At 36.6% G+C, this 16,283-nt stretch overlaps 2 protein-coding genes across 2 annotated transcripts; both read right to left on the reverse strand.

Moving 5' to 3' along the window:
• Nucleotides 1-2,978: 2,978 nt before the first annotated feature.
• Nucleotides 2,979-7,045, reverse strand: LOC110884345 (L10-interacting MYB domain-containing protein). The gene is made up of 4 exons (XM_022132051.2): nt 6,926-7,045; nt 5,566-5,935; nt 4,184-4,765; nt 2,979-3,504 (listed from the first exon to the last, which is right to left on the reverse strand). Exons 2-4 carry the CDS (start codon nt 5,890-5,892, stop codon nt 3,037-3,039), a joined length of 1,377 nt encoding a protein of 458 aa, XP_021987743.1. The 5' UTR covers nt 5,893-5,935; nt 6,926-7,045; the 3' UTR covers nt 2,979-3,036.
• Nucleotides 7,046-10,039: 2,994 nt separating this feature from the next.
• LOC110884346 (60S ribosomal protein L19-1) lies at nt 10,040-12,309 on the reverse strand. The gene is made up of 5 exons (XM_022132052.2): nt 12,136-12,309; nt 11,026-11,148; nt 10,470-10,783; nt 10,341-10,399; nt 10,040-10,241 (listed from the first exon to the last, which is right to left on the reverse strand). Exons 1-5 carry the CDS (start codon nt 12,245-12,247, stop codon nt 10,217-10,219), a joined length of 633 nt encoding a protein of 210 aa, XP_021987744.1. The 5' UTR covers nt 12,248-12,309; the 3' UTR covers nt 10,040-10,216.
• Nucleotides 12,310-16,283: the final 3,974 nt, after the last annotated feature.

The raw sequence follows: 16,283 nt of genomic DNA on the forward strand, positions 1-16,283 counted from the left end.
CTTTTTCCTGAGCTTCTAAGAAATGAGCTGTTTTTACACTCACATCATCTTTAAGTTTGATGATGTCTTTTCGCTGAGCTTCAATCTTTTCTTTATAAAGTTTTTCGTTTTTCGATAATGTGAAATTTTTATTTTTTATATCTTGATAATCTTGAATTAGCTCAGCATTGTTTATTCTATAAGCTTCAACCATTTCCCTACACTCAGGAGTACAGAAAACAGAAAGTGTATCTTCAACAGTCATTTCTTGAACCACAGGTTTGTGAAATATGAATGCCATGATTTCAGCGGGTGGCATACCCCATATTCTAAACTACTATCCTAAACTCACAGCATATTCATGGGCTTGGTCCTTTGGGATTTATATATGTAAATGGTGTTTTATTTGGCTAAATATGAAACAAACAATAAATATATATTGACTAAAGATGAAACAAACAAACAAATCTATCTATACATTCTAATTCTATTCTAATAAAGCTATTCTAATAAAGCAAAACAAACTTTTATATATTATATGATTATATCCTTCAAAAAGTTACGAAGGGACCATTAAGCCCAAAACAAAAAATTTTATACACCATAAAGTAAAAGTGTTTTAAATCTTTAATATAAGTAGATACTGTTGTGTTTTCCTTAAATGTTATCTACTTATATTTAAGTAAGCACAAAACCGTCCAAGTCCCCTTTGTGTTTTTAATCTACTTATGCACATGGTGTTGAACAAAAACCCGAACAAATCCGTCTAAGTCCGCCACCACCACCACCAAATCTCACCCAAGAAACTCAGATCTGTTGCAGAGGTCACCTGAACCGAAATTGTGAATATGAAACCATTTTTTAATAGGTAAATGGTTAACCCTTATACGAGTCTTGTTACATATTGATTCCCTACAGGGCCGGCTTTGGGCCTGGCAAACCCGTGCCGACGTCCGAGGCCCAAAATTTCAAAGGGCCCGAAAAGTCTTTATAAGCTTTTATATATTTATGAAATTATATATTTATTATATTTATCCGTTTATTTTATGCAAAAGTATTAGTGGTGTAATGGCAAAAACCATCTCAAAATAATGTAAAGATCTCAAGTTCGAGTCTTTGCTCCATCACTAAGTTTTTATTTTTTGTAATTTATTTACCTTTAAGCATAATTTTGGGCCCAATTCTTATCGTCGCCCGAGGCCTAAATTTTTTCAAGAGTTTTCGAAGACGGCTCTGATTTCCCTACTAGGATCCGACCTTATTCCGGCAACTGAGCTCACGGCGGCGACTATAGTGAGACGAACTTCGGGTATAGAAGCCCTAGATGGAAGAGGTGGGAGTTGTGCGGCGGATGCGGTGGGATAGGGTGGCTGATGGTGGTTGCTGGTTTGTTTAGAGGGAGAGTTCAAAGCGTGTATGTGTGAGAGAGAAAGAGAGAGAGTGTGTGTGTAAGAGAGAGTTGTCCGATCAAAAACGTTTTTCCGGCGACCGGAGACTAACAGCGTTAGGGTTCTGTTAGTCAAGGTCCATTGAAGGCCAATATGTGAAAATATGGGACTGCCGTGGGAATTTTTAAAGTTTGGACCGTTGTTGGCCAACGGATAATAGTTGGGATTATTAAAATCCATTATTCTTTTCTTTTATTTATACTACAAATAATGACTAAAATGCTCTTACAATAGACTTAACTGAAAATTTTAACTAGGTTAGTGCTAAATGCGTAGAGTGTAATGGTTTTTACAATAAAGGATTGTGAGTGTAATTATTGAAGTTAACGGGCATCCATTGCAATCTGATACAAACATAAAGGACGAAAAGTGTAATTTACCCTTATAGTTAAGCACTAATCGAACCAAAAACTCGGTATTTTAGATTTATATTTTCAAAAAAAAATCAGTTTGGTTAACCAAAAAGTTGATATTGTTTACTAGTTTACATTTGGTTCATAAAAATTCACTCATGTAGGGTTATTGGTAAGTATTTGAAGAGATATGGTCCTTGACCCCCACGGGTCCTAGAGAAACTCATATCTAAACCAGAAAACAACCCACTGGCATTGACAAGTCACCCACGTGTGCCACCCGCCACGTGGTGATAAGCCAGCATGGAGGATACAAACAATACAAGATGAAAACGATGTGTAGCCAATCGCAGTCCGTGGATCGTTGTAGCAGGCTATCTCCACTAGCGGTTATCATTGCGGTGACAAGAGGTACAAGTGACAACGAGGTTTGGCCAATCACACGCTGCAGATTCATATCCTCCTAAACCTCCACCAACGGTTGACACAAAAGAGACAACGAGGACATCTTGAAAACGAAGTGTGGCCAACCAAAGCCAGCGGACGTACTCCTACCTCTACGGACACTAACTGTCAGAGCAGAGAGAACCAACTGGATATTCCTAACAACAATGTCTAATCCAATCTTCTTCTATCCTCCCGGCTATAAATACCACACTCCATCAAGTTGAAATTGATCTACATTGTTTACCCTCACTCATACTTACACTCATTTATCTTTAGAGCAAATACTTATTCTTACGTTGGAGGATTTTTTTGGAAAATCAAAAGCATTCAATAATTAAATTTCAGACAGTTCAACCAAAACATCATCATTCAGAAATACTAGGGCACTAGGTCAAAACTCAAGATAAAAAAAAAAAAAACAAAGAACCATCACAAACATGAATAAGCTTAGCTCGTTGTCCTCCTCGACTCCTTCAATCATCTGATATTTCGAGTTCGATGGATGCCCTAGCGCCTTCGGCCTTCCCCAGTTCTCCCCTTCGTTTAATCGTTTGCCGCGCCTACCCGCTTCAAAAGACTTTTTGAGTTTTTATATTGGGTTTAAATTTTTTGAACTAATGAGTATAGTTGGACTTGGGGTGTGTAAATGGCCAAATGGGTTTATAACTCAAACTGGGTTTAGAAATGTTAATTACTTACAAAAGACACTTATACAATAACCAAGTGATCTATTCAAAAAATTTAAAAAAAAAATGGGAAAATAAATATGCCATATAAAAACTGATTATTCCAATAAAAAAGTGATTAATTTACACAGAATTTCGGGGACGAAGTTTCCTAATCAACCACTTCCTTCTTAATCTAACATCTAATGCCAAAAATGTTTTAGCTTTATTATCATCTTCCAAAAAATCACAAGCATCCAATATAAAATCATCATCCATATCAGGTAACGCCTGAACACTTGCAATTACATTCTCTACATCAATGGAGTTTTGGTTTTCTTCACCTTCAACTTTCCTCTTTTCTACTAAACAAGAAACCGCGTTCGCCATTTCTTGAAGAGCACTCAACAACCTCCCCTCATCCACCCTCGCTTTCTTCCAACTCTCGGGATTTTCGTTAACCTCGAGGTTGCGCTTGGTATCCAGCTCGGAGGTAGAACGATTATCGGAGGAACTGTCTTTTTCGTCGGTGTCGGTTGCTTTGAAAATGATGCATAAATCGTTGTAGTAAGGCACTGGTCTACTCATGTATTGTCTTGCATCTGAATTTGCCTGCACATTGTTACACGTTACATTGTCACATTTTCGGGTTCGTAGGTTGAATCATAGAACCCAAATATGACACGTATATTTATTTGGGCCAAAGGCATCAACACTAACCCCGACACGCTTAAATTCGTGCAACCCAAACATGACCTGTTTGACCCATTTATCTGTACGAGTCAAATGGGTTGTAAACCTGTTAAACGAGTTGGTACGTTCCAACAAACGGGTCATAAATGGGTGGCTGGGTTGATCCGTTAAAGTTAAAATAAACGGCTTGATGGGTCTGCCTTGTTAAATATTAATAATTAAACAGACCAACCCAAACACAACCCGTTTAACCAAATGGGCTAAACAGATCAACCCAATCATGACCCGTTTAACCAAATGGGCTAAACAGATCAACCCAAACGCGACCCGTTTAACCAAATGGGTTAAACAGACCAACCCAAACATGACCTGTTTAACTAAACGGGTTAAACATGTCAACCCAAGCACGACCCGTTTAACTAAACGGGCTAAACAAGTCAAACCGAACGCGACCAGTTTATTAAATAGGTTAGATATGACAACCTAAAACTAAATTATTTCCGTGTTGTGTTCCCGTTGCGTTTCGGGTCATGCAACCTCTATGTAACCAGTAACACAATAATCAAATAATCACATTCACCGATAAGATGATACAAACCTCTATGTAATCTTGCCAAGAAAGATCATCGGCAATCACCATCTGGCGAAAATCATCCCACGAAAATCCTGGTGATTCCAAAAGCTTGTTTATAACATTATACTGTCTTCTAAACGTCTTATATCTGTTCTTCAGTATATCCACGTCATACTTGAATCCAAACCTTGCGTTAAACGATTTGATCATCTCTATCCATGCTTGCTTGCGGAACAAGCCATTGATCTTGTGTGCTTTCTGAACATGGTCAACCATAAGGTCAATGAAGTAACGGTCCATTGTTGGCTGCCAATATGTCCGAACTCGGCTACCGCTTATATCTTCATATTCAGATCTAGATACACCACCACCGTCAGATTCTTTAGATGCTGATACTGTAAAATCTTCGTCAATCATAATTTCGTGAAGAGCCTCCAAATCGGCATTATTGTTTTCGAAAGCATCATCTTCGTCAACTGATTCTGACAATGATTTCATCGGGTTTTTGTCGGGATTCCCTTCTGATGGTATATCTTTGTATATCTGACATAAATCGTAGTAATACGGAATGGTTTTTATTCTATATGATCGAGCTTCTGGGTGTACCTGCATATGCATGCCCGTATTTTTTACAAACAACTCGTTCCCAACAAGGTTAACTAGTATATTAACCTGCCGCACGTTGTGGCGGCGTCGAAACATATAGTAACTCAAACTTATACCGTCAAGTATTTAACCTGACTCGTTTTCGAACAACAATTACGTCAAAACGTAGGCCAACTGAAAACGCACATGAAAATAAGCACGGAAACGTATTATATTTGACCTGACTCATTACCGAGAAAATTTACGTCAAAACGTAAACCAACTTGGCTTTATAATGAAACGTACTTAAAGATAATCACGTAAAAAATAGTGTTTTTTTACGTTAAAGAACGGTACCACGCGTTGCAGCGGAGTTGAAACGTAAAGTAACTCAAATTTATACCGCCTAGTGAATACGTATAATATTTGACCCGACTCGTTTCCGAACAAAACGAAGACCAACCAAAAACGTACATAAAAATAAGCACGAAAACGTATTATAACTGACCCACGTACATAAAAATGAAAATAAGCACGTAAAACTCGAGGTGGTCGAAATAAAATTTTACTAAGTTTTTAGAAAGCTGAAGGGGTGTAAGTGCACTGATAAAAGTTTAAAGGTTGAATACACAATAACAAAAAAAACCTAAATGGCATTGTTGTAAATTTTGTAAAGAACAACAATAAATAAATAGAGGTTGTGTCTTAGGAACTATTCCTAAGACACCCTCTTTTGTTATATATATAATTTGCATAAAAAGAACTACAAATTACCAACTTATAAAAAAACATTTAACGTTTTCGAACTGAACAGAACATACCTTGATGTAATCATCCCATACTTGATTATCAGCGGTCACCATATGTCGAGTACGATCCCAGCTAAATCCGTTTAAGGAAAGAAGATTGTGTATCGCCTTGTAAAGATTTCTTAATGTTTTGTGTCGGTTTTTTAGAACATCTTTTTCGTAGTGAAACTTGAATTTTGTGTTGAACAATGTTGTCATGTGTTTCCACGCTTTTTTACTGAACAGATGATCATCAATCCTGTTTCCTTTCTCAACTTGTTCTAACATGAGATCAATGAAATATCTGTCCATTTCAAGTGTCCATATTGTGCGCAATCGGTCACTGTTCTTTTGCCCCATTTTCACAGATAAATAGTTAACACATTAGTACCAATGTTACCACCTGCACAAATATAAATCAAATGTTTTAGGGGTGTTTGGTAGGGGTGTGACATTCTAACGCGGGTTCAAATCGGTTTGGGTTTGAACTTGCGAGCACGTTTAGCTAAACATGTTTTCATGGCAACCTCATTTAACACAATTGTTTAATCTTTATATTTTTCTAATTGTGTTTTATTTACTAAATCAAACTTTTTGAGTATTTTTATACTAAAACTTAAAAGTTTTAAAATATGGTGGCATAGTATAATTATAGTTGCTCCATAAAAAAACGTTAATTCAGAAATTTAAGTGATAATAAACAAAAAAAAAAGTTAAATAATTCTATTTTCGGGTTAAATGGGTCGTGTTCGGGTTCATGTGATAAGATAAGACACAATTTTCGGGTTTGTGTCATGTTCGGGACGGGTTCAGTCCACCAACCCACGAACACGACCCGTTTAGCAGCCCTAATGTTTGGGTTGCTTACATGTTTTTTTTGTGTTTTGCTCTAGCAATAAGCAATTTTGAGGGTGTTTAGAATTGTATCTAAACAGCTTAACTGATTATTTGTGATGAAATTAACTGTTCTAAATATATGCAATCTGAAAATAACCAATTACACAATGATACAATCCCAAACACCACTTATTATGCTTATTGCTTTGTGAAATAAAGAAACCTATTTCACTCATATTTAAAAAAAAATTAGCAAGTAATAACACTTGAACTGTTGTATCCAAACACCCCCTAAACTCATCAATATTCATCATCCACAACCACAAACATACTTGAGGATACATTATTCAAACTTTACGAAACAGATATGTAAGACAAGCAAATTCAATCTCATAAATAAACAAAATCACATTATCAGGGGTACGATCGATTGATACACAGCAATTAATAAGAATGTTTATAAAAATTAAAACAAATGCACAAGAAAAAAAATTGGGATATGCATAAATATCAGAAATTGTTGTATGTATGAAATGGTATCGGAGTTTGTACGGACCTCGGTGGCCAATTGAGGCTGTCTGCGGCGATAACTTAAATTAGGGATAAGGTTTTCCAGGACAGGCTATCCTCGTTCGTGATAAGAACCTATCCTTGTACAAGAAGAATAATAAGGGGAAAACTAGGCCCAATTAACTGAACCCATCGGTGCAAAGCCGGGTCAAGCCCATTTAATGGCTTTGGAATTTAGAGGTGGACAAACCGGGGTTTTTTTTTACTTCCCGGGTTCGGGTATATACCCGGCTACGGGTATGACCGGGTTTTGATTTTTCGGTTATTGGCCATACTCGAGTCCGGATATTGGCCAGAGTAGGCTTCGGGTTCGGGTTTTCAATACCCGGGTATTAGAATACCCTATTTCCGGGTCCAGGTAGGGTTCGGGTATTGGTCGGGTATGGTTCGGGTATAAATCGGGTTTTTTGGTTCATTTTTTTTGGCATAAAACATAGAAATATAATGGAAACCTTTATTTATACATATTGTATGCCTTGAAATCTTGATGAGCATGGTACTCGTTCGGTACGGAACCAGTACCGGTACTAAAAAACGAGGAAAAGTTGTACCGGTCTCGTTCGGTACGGAACCAGTATATCGGTACTGAAAAACGAGGAAAAGTGGTACCGGTACTGAATATACCGGTACGGTACCGATATTTACCGATGTTTTACCCGTAAATAAGGTACCGGTTCGGTATTGGTATGCGGTACCAAATGCTCATCCCTACCTTGAAATCTGCTTAAAAAAGCCTCACACAAGCTCTAAACGTTCAAAAAAGTTGTTGCACACAACGGGTCCGGGTATTACGAAAACCCAGGTACGGGTTTTATGGAAACCCGGGTACAAACTGGGTGCGAAAAAACCCGGGTTCGGGTATTGTACAAAATATGAATACCCGGTCCCTACCCTACGGGTAGGGTCGGATTCGGGTTTAAAAAGCCTGGTTTTTCTAATACCCGGGTTCGAGTTCGGGTTTTTTTGTGCACCTCTACTTTGGATTATCCGGCTTAGAAAGGGTGTAAAAATAGCCCATGGTGTTTGTTAGAGCATCAAGGTGGGTCTAAAATCAGACATACGACCTCAGCAGTCACCACGTCATATCATTCATATTTCTACTTTAAAAAAATATTTTTTTCCTCTAAACCAATTCAAATCTCTACTTCACACTTTACTTTTATATATAATATATTTTAAAAACAATTTATATGTGTGTGGTTCCCACTCCTTGGTTCCGGACGGGTCCGCTTGAGCGGACCAACCACCTTTTTCCATCTCCTCCAATGCTAGCTTGCTCTGGTTTGATTTTGGGCTTGATTCACTTATAAGTGTTTATGTAGCTTCTATGTAAAACCTATGGGTGAGAATGGTTTGGTTCAGTTCAGTTATAACCTTTTACTGAAATTGAAACCCGCATTTTTGGTTATTGGAGTTTTATAACCTATCGGTTTCAGTTAATTGGTTTTTATGCCAGTTATGGTTAAGGTGGAAACATATGGACCATGCAAAAATAAAAGAATAATACAGAAAAATGAATGTGCACTCCAAATAACAAATGGCCAAAGTTTTAAATTCAACAAAATTGTTAACCAAAATTCTAGCACAGGGGCGGATCTAGCCCATATTTGTGGGAACCCATTAGGGGAGGATGAGTGGTTCACTAGTGATAGTTTCTATCACTCCTACTATCCAATCAAATCATGCCATGTCATCACCCAATTTTCTATCACTAGTGATAGAAATGTAGGGGGGGTGGTATCACTAGTGATGGAATTCTATCACTCCCAAATTTTTTATTTTTCATTTTAAATTAGAAATTATAACTTTCAATTAAATTAAAACCAATTTAAAGGTTCCTCAAACAAGTGAAAGGGTTCTTTTCACAAAAAAAAAAAAAAAAAAAAAAAAAGAAAAAACAAGTGAAAGGGTTCGTCAAACAAGAAGGTTCGTCGCCAAACAAGAAGGTTCGTCGCCATTTTCTTTCATATTCATGAAGGTTCGTCGCCAAACATGCAGAGCCTTATCCAATTTCAACGCGTTATACAATCAACGCATTATAAAAACAACGCGTGATGGGGTGGGCGGCGGCGGTGTTCCGTTCTTGTTTAACGAGTGATGGGGGTGGTATAACAGACCACCCCGTGTGGCCTTAGGTTTGAAAAAATAGAAAAAATTACTGACAAACCTTGTATGATTTGGAAAAATTAGTGAAAATTTAACAAAAGGAACCCACCCAGTGGAAAAAATTCCTAGATCCGCCACTGTTCTAGCATATTGAATTAAAAAAAAAAAGTAGGTGTAGGTTCAGGACGAAAGGATGTGAGTGGCGATCGGAAACAGATAAAAATTAAGGGGAGACAGAATCGGGCGATAAAGAAATAAGAAAGCGTCTAAAATTTTGATGGTGATATGGTTATGAGTGGAGGTATGGTTGTGGTGAAAATAGCGTTGGTGGGAGTATTGTAGTGTACATATTAGGTTAGAACTTTGAGGGCATGTTTGGCTTAACTTATTTTCAACTTTTGGAAACAAAAAGTCAGGAAAACATGACTTTTGCCTTTGGAAAAGGACTTTTGGGCTAAAAAAGGAAAGGCAAACACCCAAACAAAGGACTTTTGGGCATGTAAAAGGACTTTTTTCTTCAAAATAAGGAACCCCAAACATGCACTGAGTGTAACGTAAATGTGATAAAGTTGCTTTTTGTATGGATAAGGTAATGTTAGTTGAGTTGCCTTTTGGGAAGTCAATGAAACTCGGATTAATATGCAAAGCTAAGTTCACACTCATCTTGAATATGTGTAGGTAGATGCCCATTTGAAAATAAATGTGATAAAATGATTACTAATGCGATTTTATGCAAATAATCAATTAACACGTGACTAGCTTAAAATAGGCAAACGTAAATTCACACTATAATTGAAAATAACTATGATAAAAATTATTTATTAATGTGATTGTATCGAAATGAATAATAAAAATTCTCATAAAATATGATTTTTGTGACAGTATTAACATGTGAATAATGCAAGACGAATATGTTAAAAAAACACTACTGTTAGAAGTGTGAATCTCAATTATGTAACAATGGCAACAAAAATTCCCAAACAAAAAGATATTAAGTAAAACAAAACAAACATGAAATAAACAGGCAAAATTCATTGTATCAAAAGGTTTAGTCTCCTAGAAACAAAAATTCCCAAACAAAAAGATATTAAAACAAACAAATGACTAAAAATGATAAAAGAGGAACTAAAGACATCCAACATATCGAGTATCCATAAAACCGAAAAGAATCTCATTTCTTGGATTTCTTTGGCGCCCTGAAGAAAAAAAATCCATTTTAATCAAAACCAACATCAAACATAACTAATACACACACACACAACATATATACATATAACAAAATCTCATATACTTACTGTGTCGGTGCTGCAGCAGGAGTCGCCACTGGTGCGGCGGGAGTTTTCTCTTGTGGGCCCTGAAAACAAAATTATGTCACAAAAACTATAACGAATAATGGTACATTCTAGAGGATGAAAACTATATACCTGAGCAAATCGTTCTTCTCTTCGGGCTAATTTACGTTCTCTGCTGGCCTTGTTCTTTGCACGTTTGGCTTCAAACTGGTCGGATAAAGTCTTCTCACGGGCCTTCTCAGCCTTTGACTTATGGATGCTTTCCATCAGCACACGTTTATTCTTGAAAACGTTACCTTTAACTTTCATGTACATGTCATGGTACATATGCTTGTCGATTTTCTTTGCCTCGCGGTACTTACGAAGCAAACGCCTCAATACCCTCATCCTTCTCATCCATAGGATCTTGGTTGGCAATCTTGCCTCCCTGGTACCCTTACGCTTACCTAAAAATCATAGTTAAAATAATATCATCATAACATAAATTTAGAAAAGAAATTAAACTTACACTCGGTAAATAAACAAGAAATGGGCTAGCCTGGTAAATATACTTTTTTTTTATAAAATGAGCTAGTTTTATAATTTCAGCTTGTTAAAATAGACTGTAATTTCAAAATCCTCGATGCATACAAGAACTAGCTGAAAGTAAAAAAAAAAATTACTAGAATAAATTTAAAAATAAAAATACCATATCCTGAATGACGGCCTTTTCTCTTAGCCTCCTTCATTCGACGAGCACGAGATCGAGAGTGAATCTTGGTTGGCTTCCTGATGATGAAACCATCCTTGACCAACTTCCTTATGTTTTGACCTGCAGTCGTGAAGCAACCAAACAACTATAAATAACATGAGCATGTCCACAGTTCAGCACATTTTTTTAACGGCAAATTTGGATCGCTGAAGGACCACTGGAGTATCATCGTGTCATCAGCGGAACCACCCGATCATATACACCAATTTAGGAGGAAACCCAACAAATATGGGAAAACCCCCCTTGTGGGAATCGAACCCACAACCTATTGGTCCCAAAGCTTTATCCCACCTCCAAAATGCCACTAGGCTATAAAGCCATGGGCAGTTTAGCACAATCATATAAAAACAACAAACACCAAAAAAAAACTAGAGTAAATTACTTTTTAAGTCCCAGTGTTTTCGTAGTTTTAACCACTTGAGTCCAAAATCAAAAAGTTTAACGCCCTGGTCCCTAACCACTCATTTTATAACATTTTGAGTCCAACTTTTTTCGACACTTGTACTTTTGATTTTGAACTCAAGTGGTTAAAACCACTAAAACACATGGACTCAAAACGTTATAAAATGAAGGGTCAGGGGCGGTAAACTTTTTGATTTTGGACTCAAAACGTTAACAAAAAGTAATTTACTCAAAAACTATCATCATCAACCAACAAACAGAAAAATCAGAACTTATTTTTTTTAAATGCCAAGACAATTACTTTTATATCAAACAATGTAATACTTGTACTAGGTTTTTAGTTACAGATGAACTTAAATTTGAATCTTCAAGATAATAGCATAAAATTTAAAGGAAAAATAAATTATATGAACTAAAACATAATAATCAACAATCAACACAAAACAAAATAAAAAAACAGAGATAACAATAACCTGTGACAAACACATCACATGTAACATGTTTAATTTATGAATCACAACCAATCATAACAACAATAACAGGTCAGAAAAGATTTAAGCAGATACAGTAACAAAGCAGATGTAATAATAAAGTTAAATTGTAAAGAATAACGAATGAATGAAAAGAAAGGGGTGAGTGACATACGAGAGTTAGCCATGGAGATCTCATTGCCTTCATTGGGATCGAGCCAGACCTTGCCTCTGCCGCACTTGAGGACGCTAGCGGCGAGCCGCTTCTGTAGCTTCAGCGACACCATTTCTGCTCACGGCGGCTAGGGTTTTCTATGGTTCAGGATGATAAACGTTTATATCTTATCCTATGTGGTTGGTTCATCATTGGTGGTTTCGTTTGTTAACTAGTTGGGCTTTGGTACTTCTAAATGGGTGATGGCCCAATGGGCCTTAGTTGGTTTAACAACTTAAAGGTACGTGCTACTATCACTATGTAGAATTCGGTACAAGGGTACATACGAAAAACCTGTTTTATTTAACATGTTAACCCGAAGATAATCTGTTTAACAATAAATGAGTTAACATGAACAGTGGCGAAGCTTGACATGTTCGACCGGGGGGTCGAAAACATATATACCCAAATATTTCTATAGAACCGGGGGGTTAAAAACGTATATACCCAAATATTTCTATACGAAAACTACATATATAACACAACTGAGCGAAAAGTTCGGGAGGTCGGGCGCCCCTCCCGGCCCCTTCAAAGCTTCGCCAATGAACATGAATATGGCTCGTCAACTAAGTGAGTTAACCTGCCAACTAGTTGAAGGGTTTTTTTTATAAAATTTATATTTAGGTGTTAAGAGGTGATAAATGTTAGTATTTAAAGTTAGATGATTGATTTTTCTAATATGAAGAACAACATAAACGATGATGTCATAGAGAGAGAGAGAAAGAAGAAAAGGATTATTATGCATGTACGTATGTGTTGAGAATTTTAGTTTGGTCAAGTCATTGGGGTTTTCTTAATACCAATGATTTTGCATGTAAGCATGTATTGGTAAGTCTAGTTTCACCAAGTCATTTTAGCCATAAGGTGGACGGAGTCCATGCGGGGAACTCAATCAGGAAGGAGTTTTACCTCGCGGTGAGTGGTTGTTGGCCTTCAATCGGTGAGTGGGGAGTGGTGTTTGCGGTGAGTATTCACCGATTCGGTGAAGAAGAGGGAGAGGTGGGAGAGAGAGGGTGAATAGTGGGTCCCACCCTTTTTCAACAAATCACAATTTTTTTTTAATTCTTTACCACTCTCCATGTGTTTGAACCATTGTCAGTGATTGAGTGCAAAATGGGAAGTGAAATGGGGACTTGACATGACATGATATTATTGGCTAGATAATAACTCAGACACTCAAAGTGATTGAACGAATCCCTCCACCCTAAGCATTTCAAGGGACGGAGCACATAGTGGGGGCGGGGGCAATGCCCTTGGAGGGGTCCAAGGGGTTACACCTCTAGTAACGTTCTCGATGGTTGGTTGCTCTATCATTAGAAGTTGATTATCCAGAAACTAATCATGAGTAAAAACTAATTTATCAGCAATTGTGGACGATAAATACTAACCGAGTTATAAATCAGTAAGCAGATTACCTCTTACAGAAGCTAATCGTCATTAGTAACTAAGTTATTTTTACATAGTTACTACAGACGGTAGTCAACTTAATTGCCAACCATTTCAAATGTCAACTAGGCACATTATTCCCTGAAGCACACGTTGTGATGATTACCCAGCTATGACAATGTAATGCCTTTGGTCTATATTCAGCTGATTTTTCACAACTTTTTTAGCGTTTTTTTTTTTTTGTAATTATTTGTTTAAAATTCTAATGGGTTGGGTTTGTTTCAGAACTCTAAATAATTGCAGAACTTTCAGAACTCCTAATAAACAATCATTTTATATATATTTTTTTATATATTTAGGAACTTTTTATCATTTATTCTATTTTTTAGTGATTACATATATGTTAAAAGTAGTTTACATATGTGTTATAGCCAATTTATATATATATGTGTCATAACTAATTACATATGTATAAAAAAAACTAGTTACATATATATAATTATAAAATTACATATATAAAAAATGATAAAATTACTCTTAACATGTATACAATGCCCTTGGAGGGGTCCAAGGGGTTACACCTCTAGTAACGTTCTCGATGGTTGGGCACTGACAGCAGCGGTCAGCTGACCGCCCAATGCACAGCTGCCCAGCCCACATGCATAAAGGCTTGTGGAAAGACTGAATCAATAGCAGGATGTGGCAACACCTCCGGATGCGCCCAAAGCTTCCGTTACCTGCACTCCTCCTGACACACCTACAAAAGGCTGCGCGTTGTCAGTCAGGTCCTAGGCCCACCTACCAGCCCTTTGGGCCCTTCTCATTCACTCTTCGGCTATAAATACTCATCCCGAACCAGGTTTGAGGTAACACTAATCTGCCCTCTCACACATACTACTTAAATACTTATCTTGCTCACAAGTAAATACTTATTCTCACGCTGGAGAGTGGTAACAAGGAGCAACCTCCACCCCCATCCTCCTTGTTACGAGTCACGGTGTGTTTCCTTGTGCAGGAGACGGATTAAAAGACGACCCGGCCATCGATCAAGGAAAGAAGGGATTAACCCTACTTAACGAAACTCGACCCGTGGACTAATCCCCAGATTAACCACTGATTCATCAGTTACTTTATATATAAAAGGATAATAAAACTTGTACTAAAGATCTTGTAGACCATGAGTGTCAAGATATGTTACAAATATATTTTGTCTATCTGCGTAAGATTGATAGTTCAAGTCTGATTATAGTCTAAATAGATTTAGAGTCAGTTGTATATGGGGTGTGTTGGGCCATTAAAAATATGTGAATCTAATTTAGTTTTTAATGAATTATTACGGTTACTTTTGTGTCGGTCTAGTGATAGTTCAAAAATGTGCATATAGTGCATACACTCGTACATGATGTGACATTCAAGCAAGTAATAATATTCTTTTGATCTTTTTATGTACATTCAAGCAAGTAATAATATTCTTTTAATCTTTTTTATAGGATCATGTTATTCACACACGGCCAAAATTATTTTCACACCCCAAAACGTCCCGCTATGGTCATATGGCCAAAGAGGGGCGCTTTGGTGTAAAGTCAACAGACAAGGTCTGAACCAGTCAGATCTTGTCTGTTGCTTTACATCAAAGCGCCCCGCTATGGCCTAAGTGGGGCGCTTTGGTTTTTTTTTTTTTTTTTTTTTTTTACATTTTTGGGCAAAGCGCCCCTCTTAGGTCAAAGCGCATCGCTTAGAGTCTTTTTTAAATTTTTTAAAATTGTTTTTAATTCACAAACGCGTCGATAATAGTCTAAATTTTACGCTTTTTCCATTATACATCATTTTTTAATATATATGGACTATACTGCAAGTTCCGGATCAAATCGGTTACGTGTGATGTCGTATTCCATTATATCGTATCATTTTGATTTGAAAGCACAAGTACTCCTATGAGTAGTTTTATGTGTATCAGCCGCCTACCGTACATGTATATGACGTATTTTTTCATAAATTGTAGTATTATATTGAATCTGATTGGGTCGTGTCGGTGACATTCGGTTTTTAACGTGATGTAACGCATATATTGAACAAACACAAACGTACTTTTGGATTGTAAAAGAATTAACGTCAATATTATTAAACACATTTAACTTTTCGTTCAGTAGTGGAGAGTATGTAGTTTTCGTATAGAAATTTTAGGTACGGTGACTTCTTCCCCCCAGTTAGAAATATCAAGTTTCGCCACTAAAAGCACTTAACCATTATATAAAGTAGAAGATTTCACTAAATAATGTTGGGATCTAATACATAAATCAAATCTAAGTTGGTCAAAAGAGTTTAACCTAACAAATAACAACTTACATTATGTGTGAAAGGAATTAAAACATGCTACTTATTTTAAGTATACTATTGTTATTAGTTAGAAACGATTTTTTTTAAAATAAAATTTTACATGAACGTATCATGTTAAAAATTGTATGGACAAAATATTTTAACTTATTAAATTAAGAGATGTGATTAAAAAGGTAGAGTAGCTTCAGCATCGACAAAATATTTTCCTGACGATGTCATCGGGATAGGCCGTCGAAAAAAGTCGACTTGTCAGACAAAATTTCTTGTAGTGTCATTCATGGACCCTCACCTCTACTATCTAGCTATCATCTTACTATATTAGTCAAATATAGCTAGCAGTTATATTTCAAACATATTAATTTTTCGTGTCGGCATTATAGATGAAT

This window comes from Helianthus annuus, chromosome 10, assembly GCF_002127325.2.
Source record: "Helianthus annuus cultivar XRQ/B chromosome 10, HanXRQr2.0-SUNRISE, whole genome shotgun sequence".
NCBI classification, from domain to species: Eukaryota; Viridiplantae; Streptophyta; class Magnoliopsida; order Asterales; family Asteraceae; genus Helianthus; species Helianthus annuus.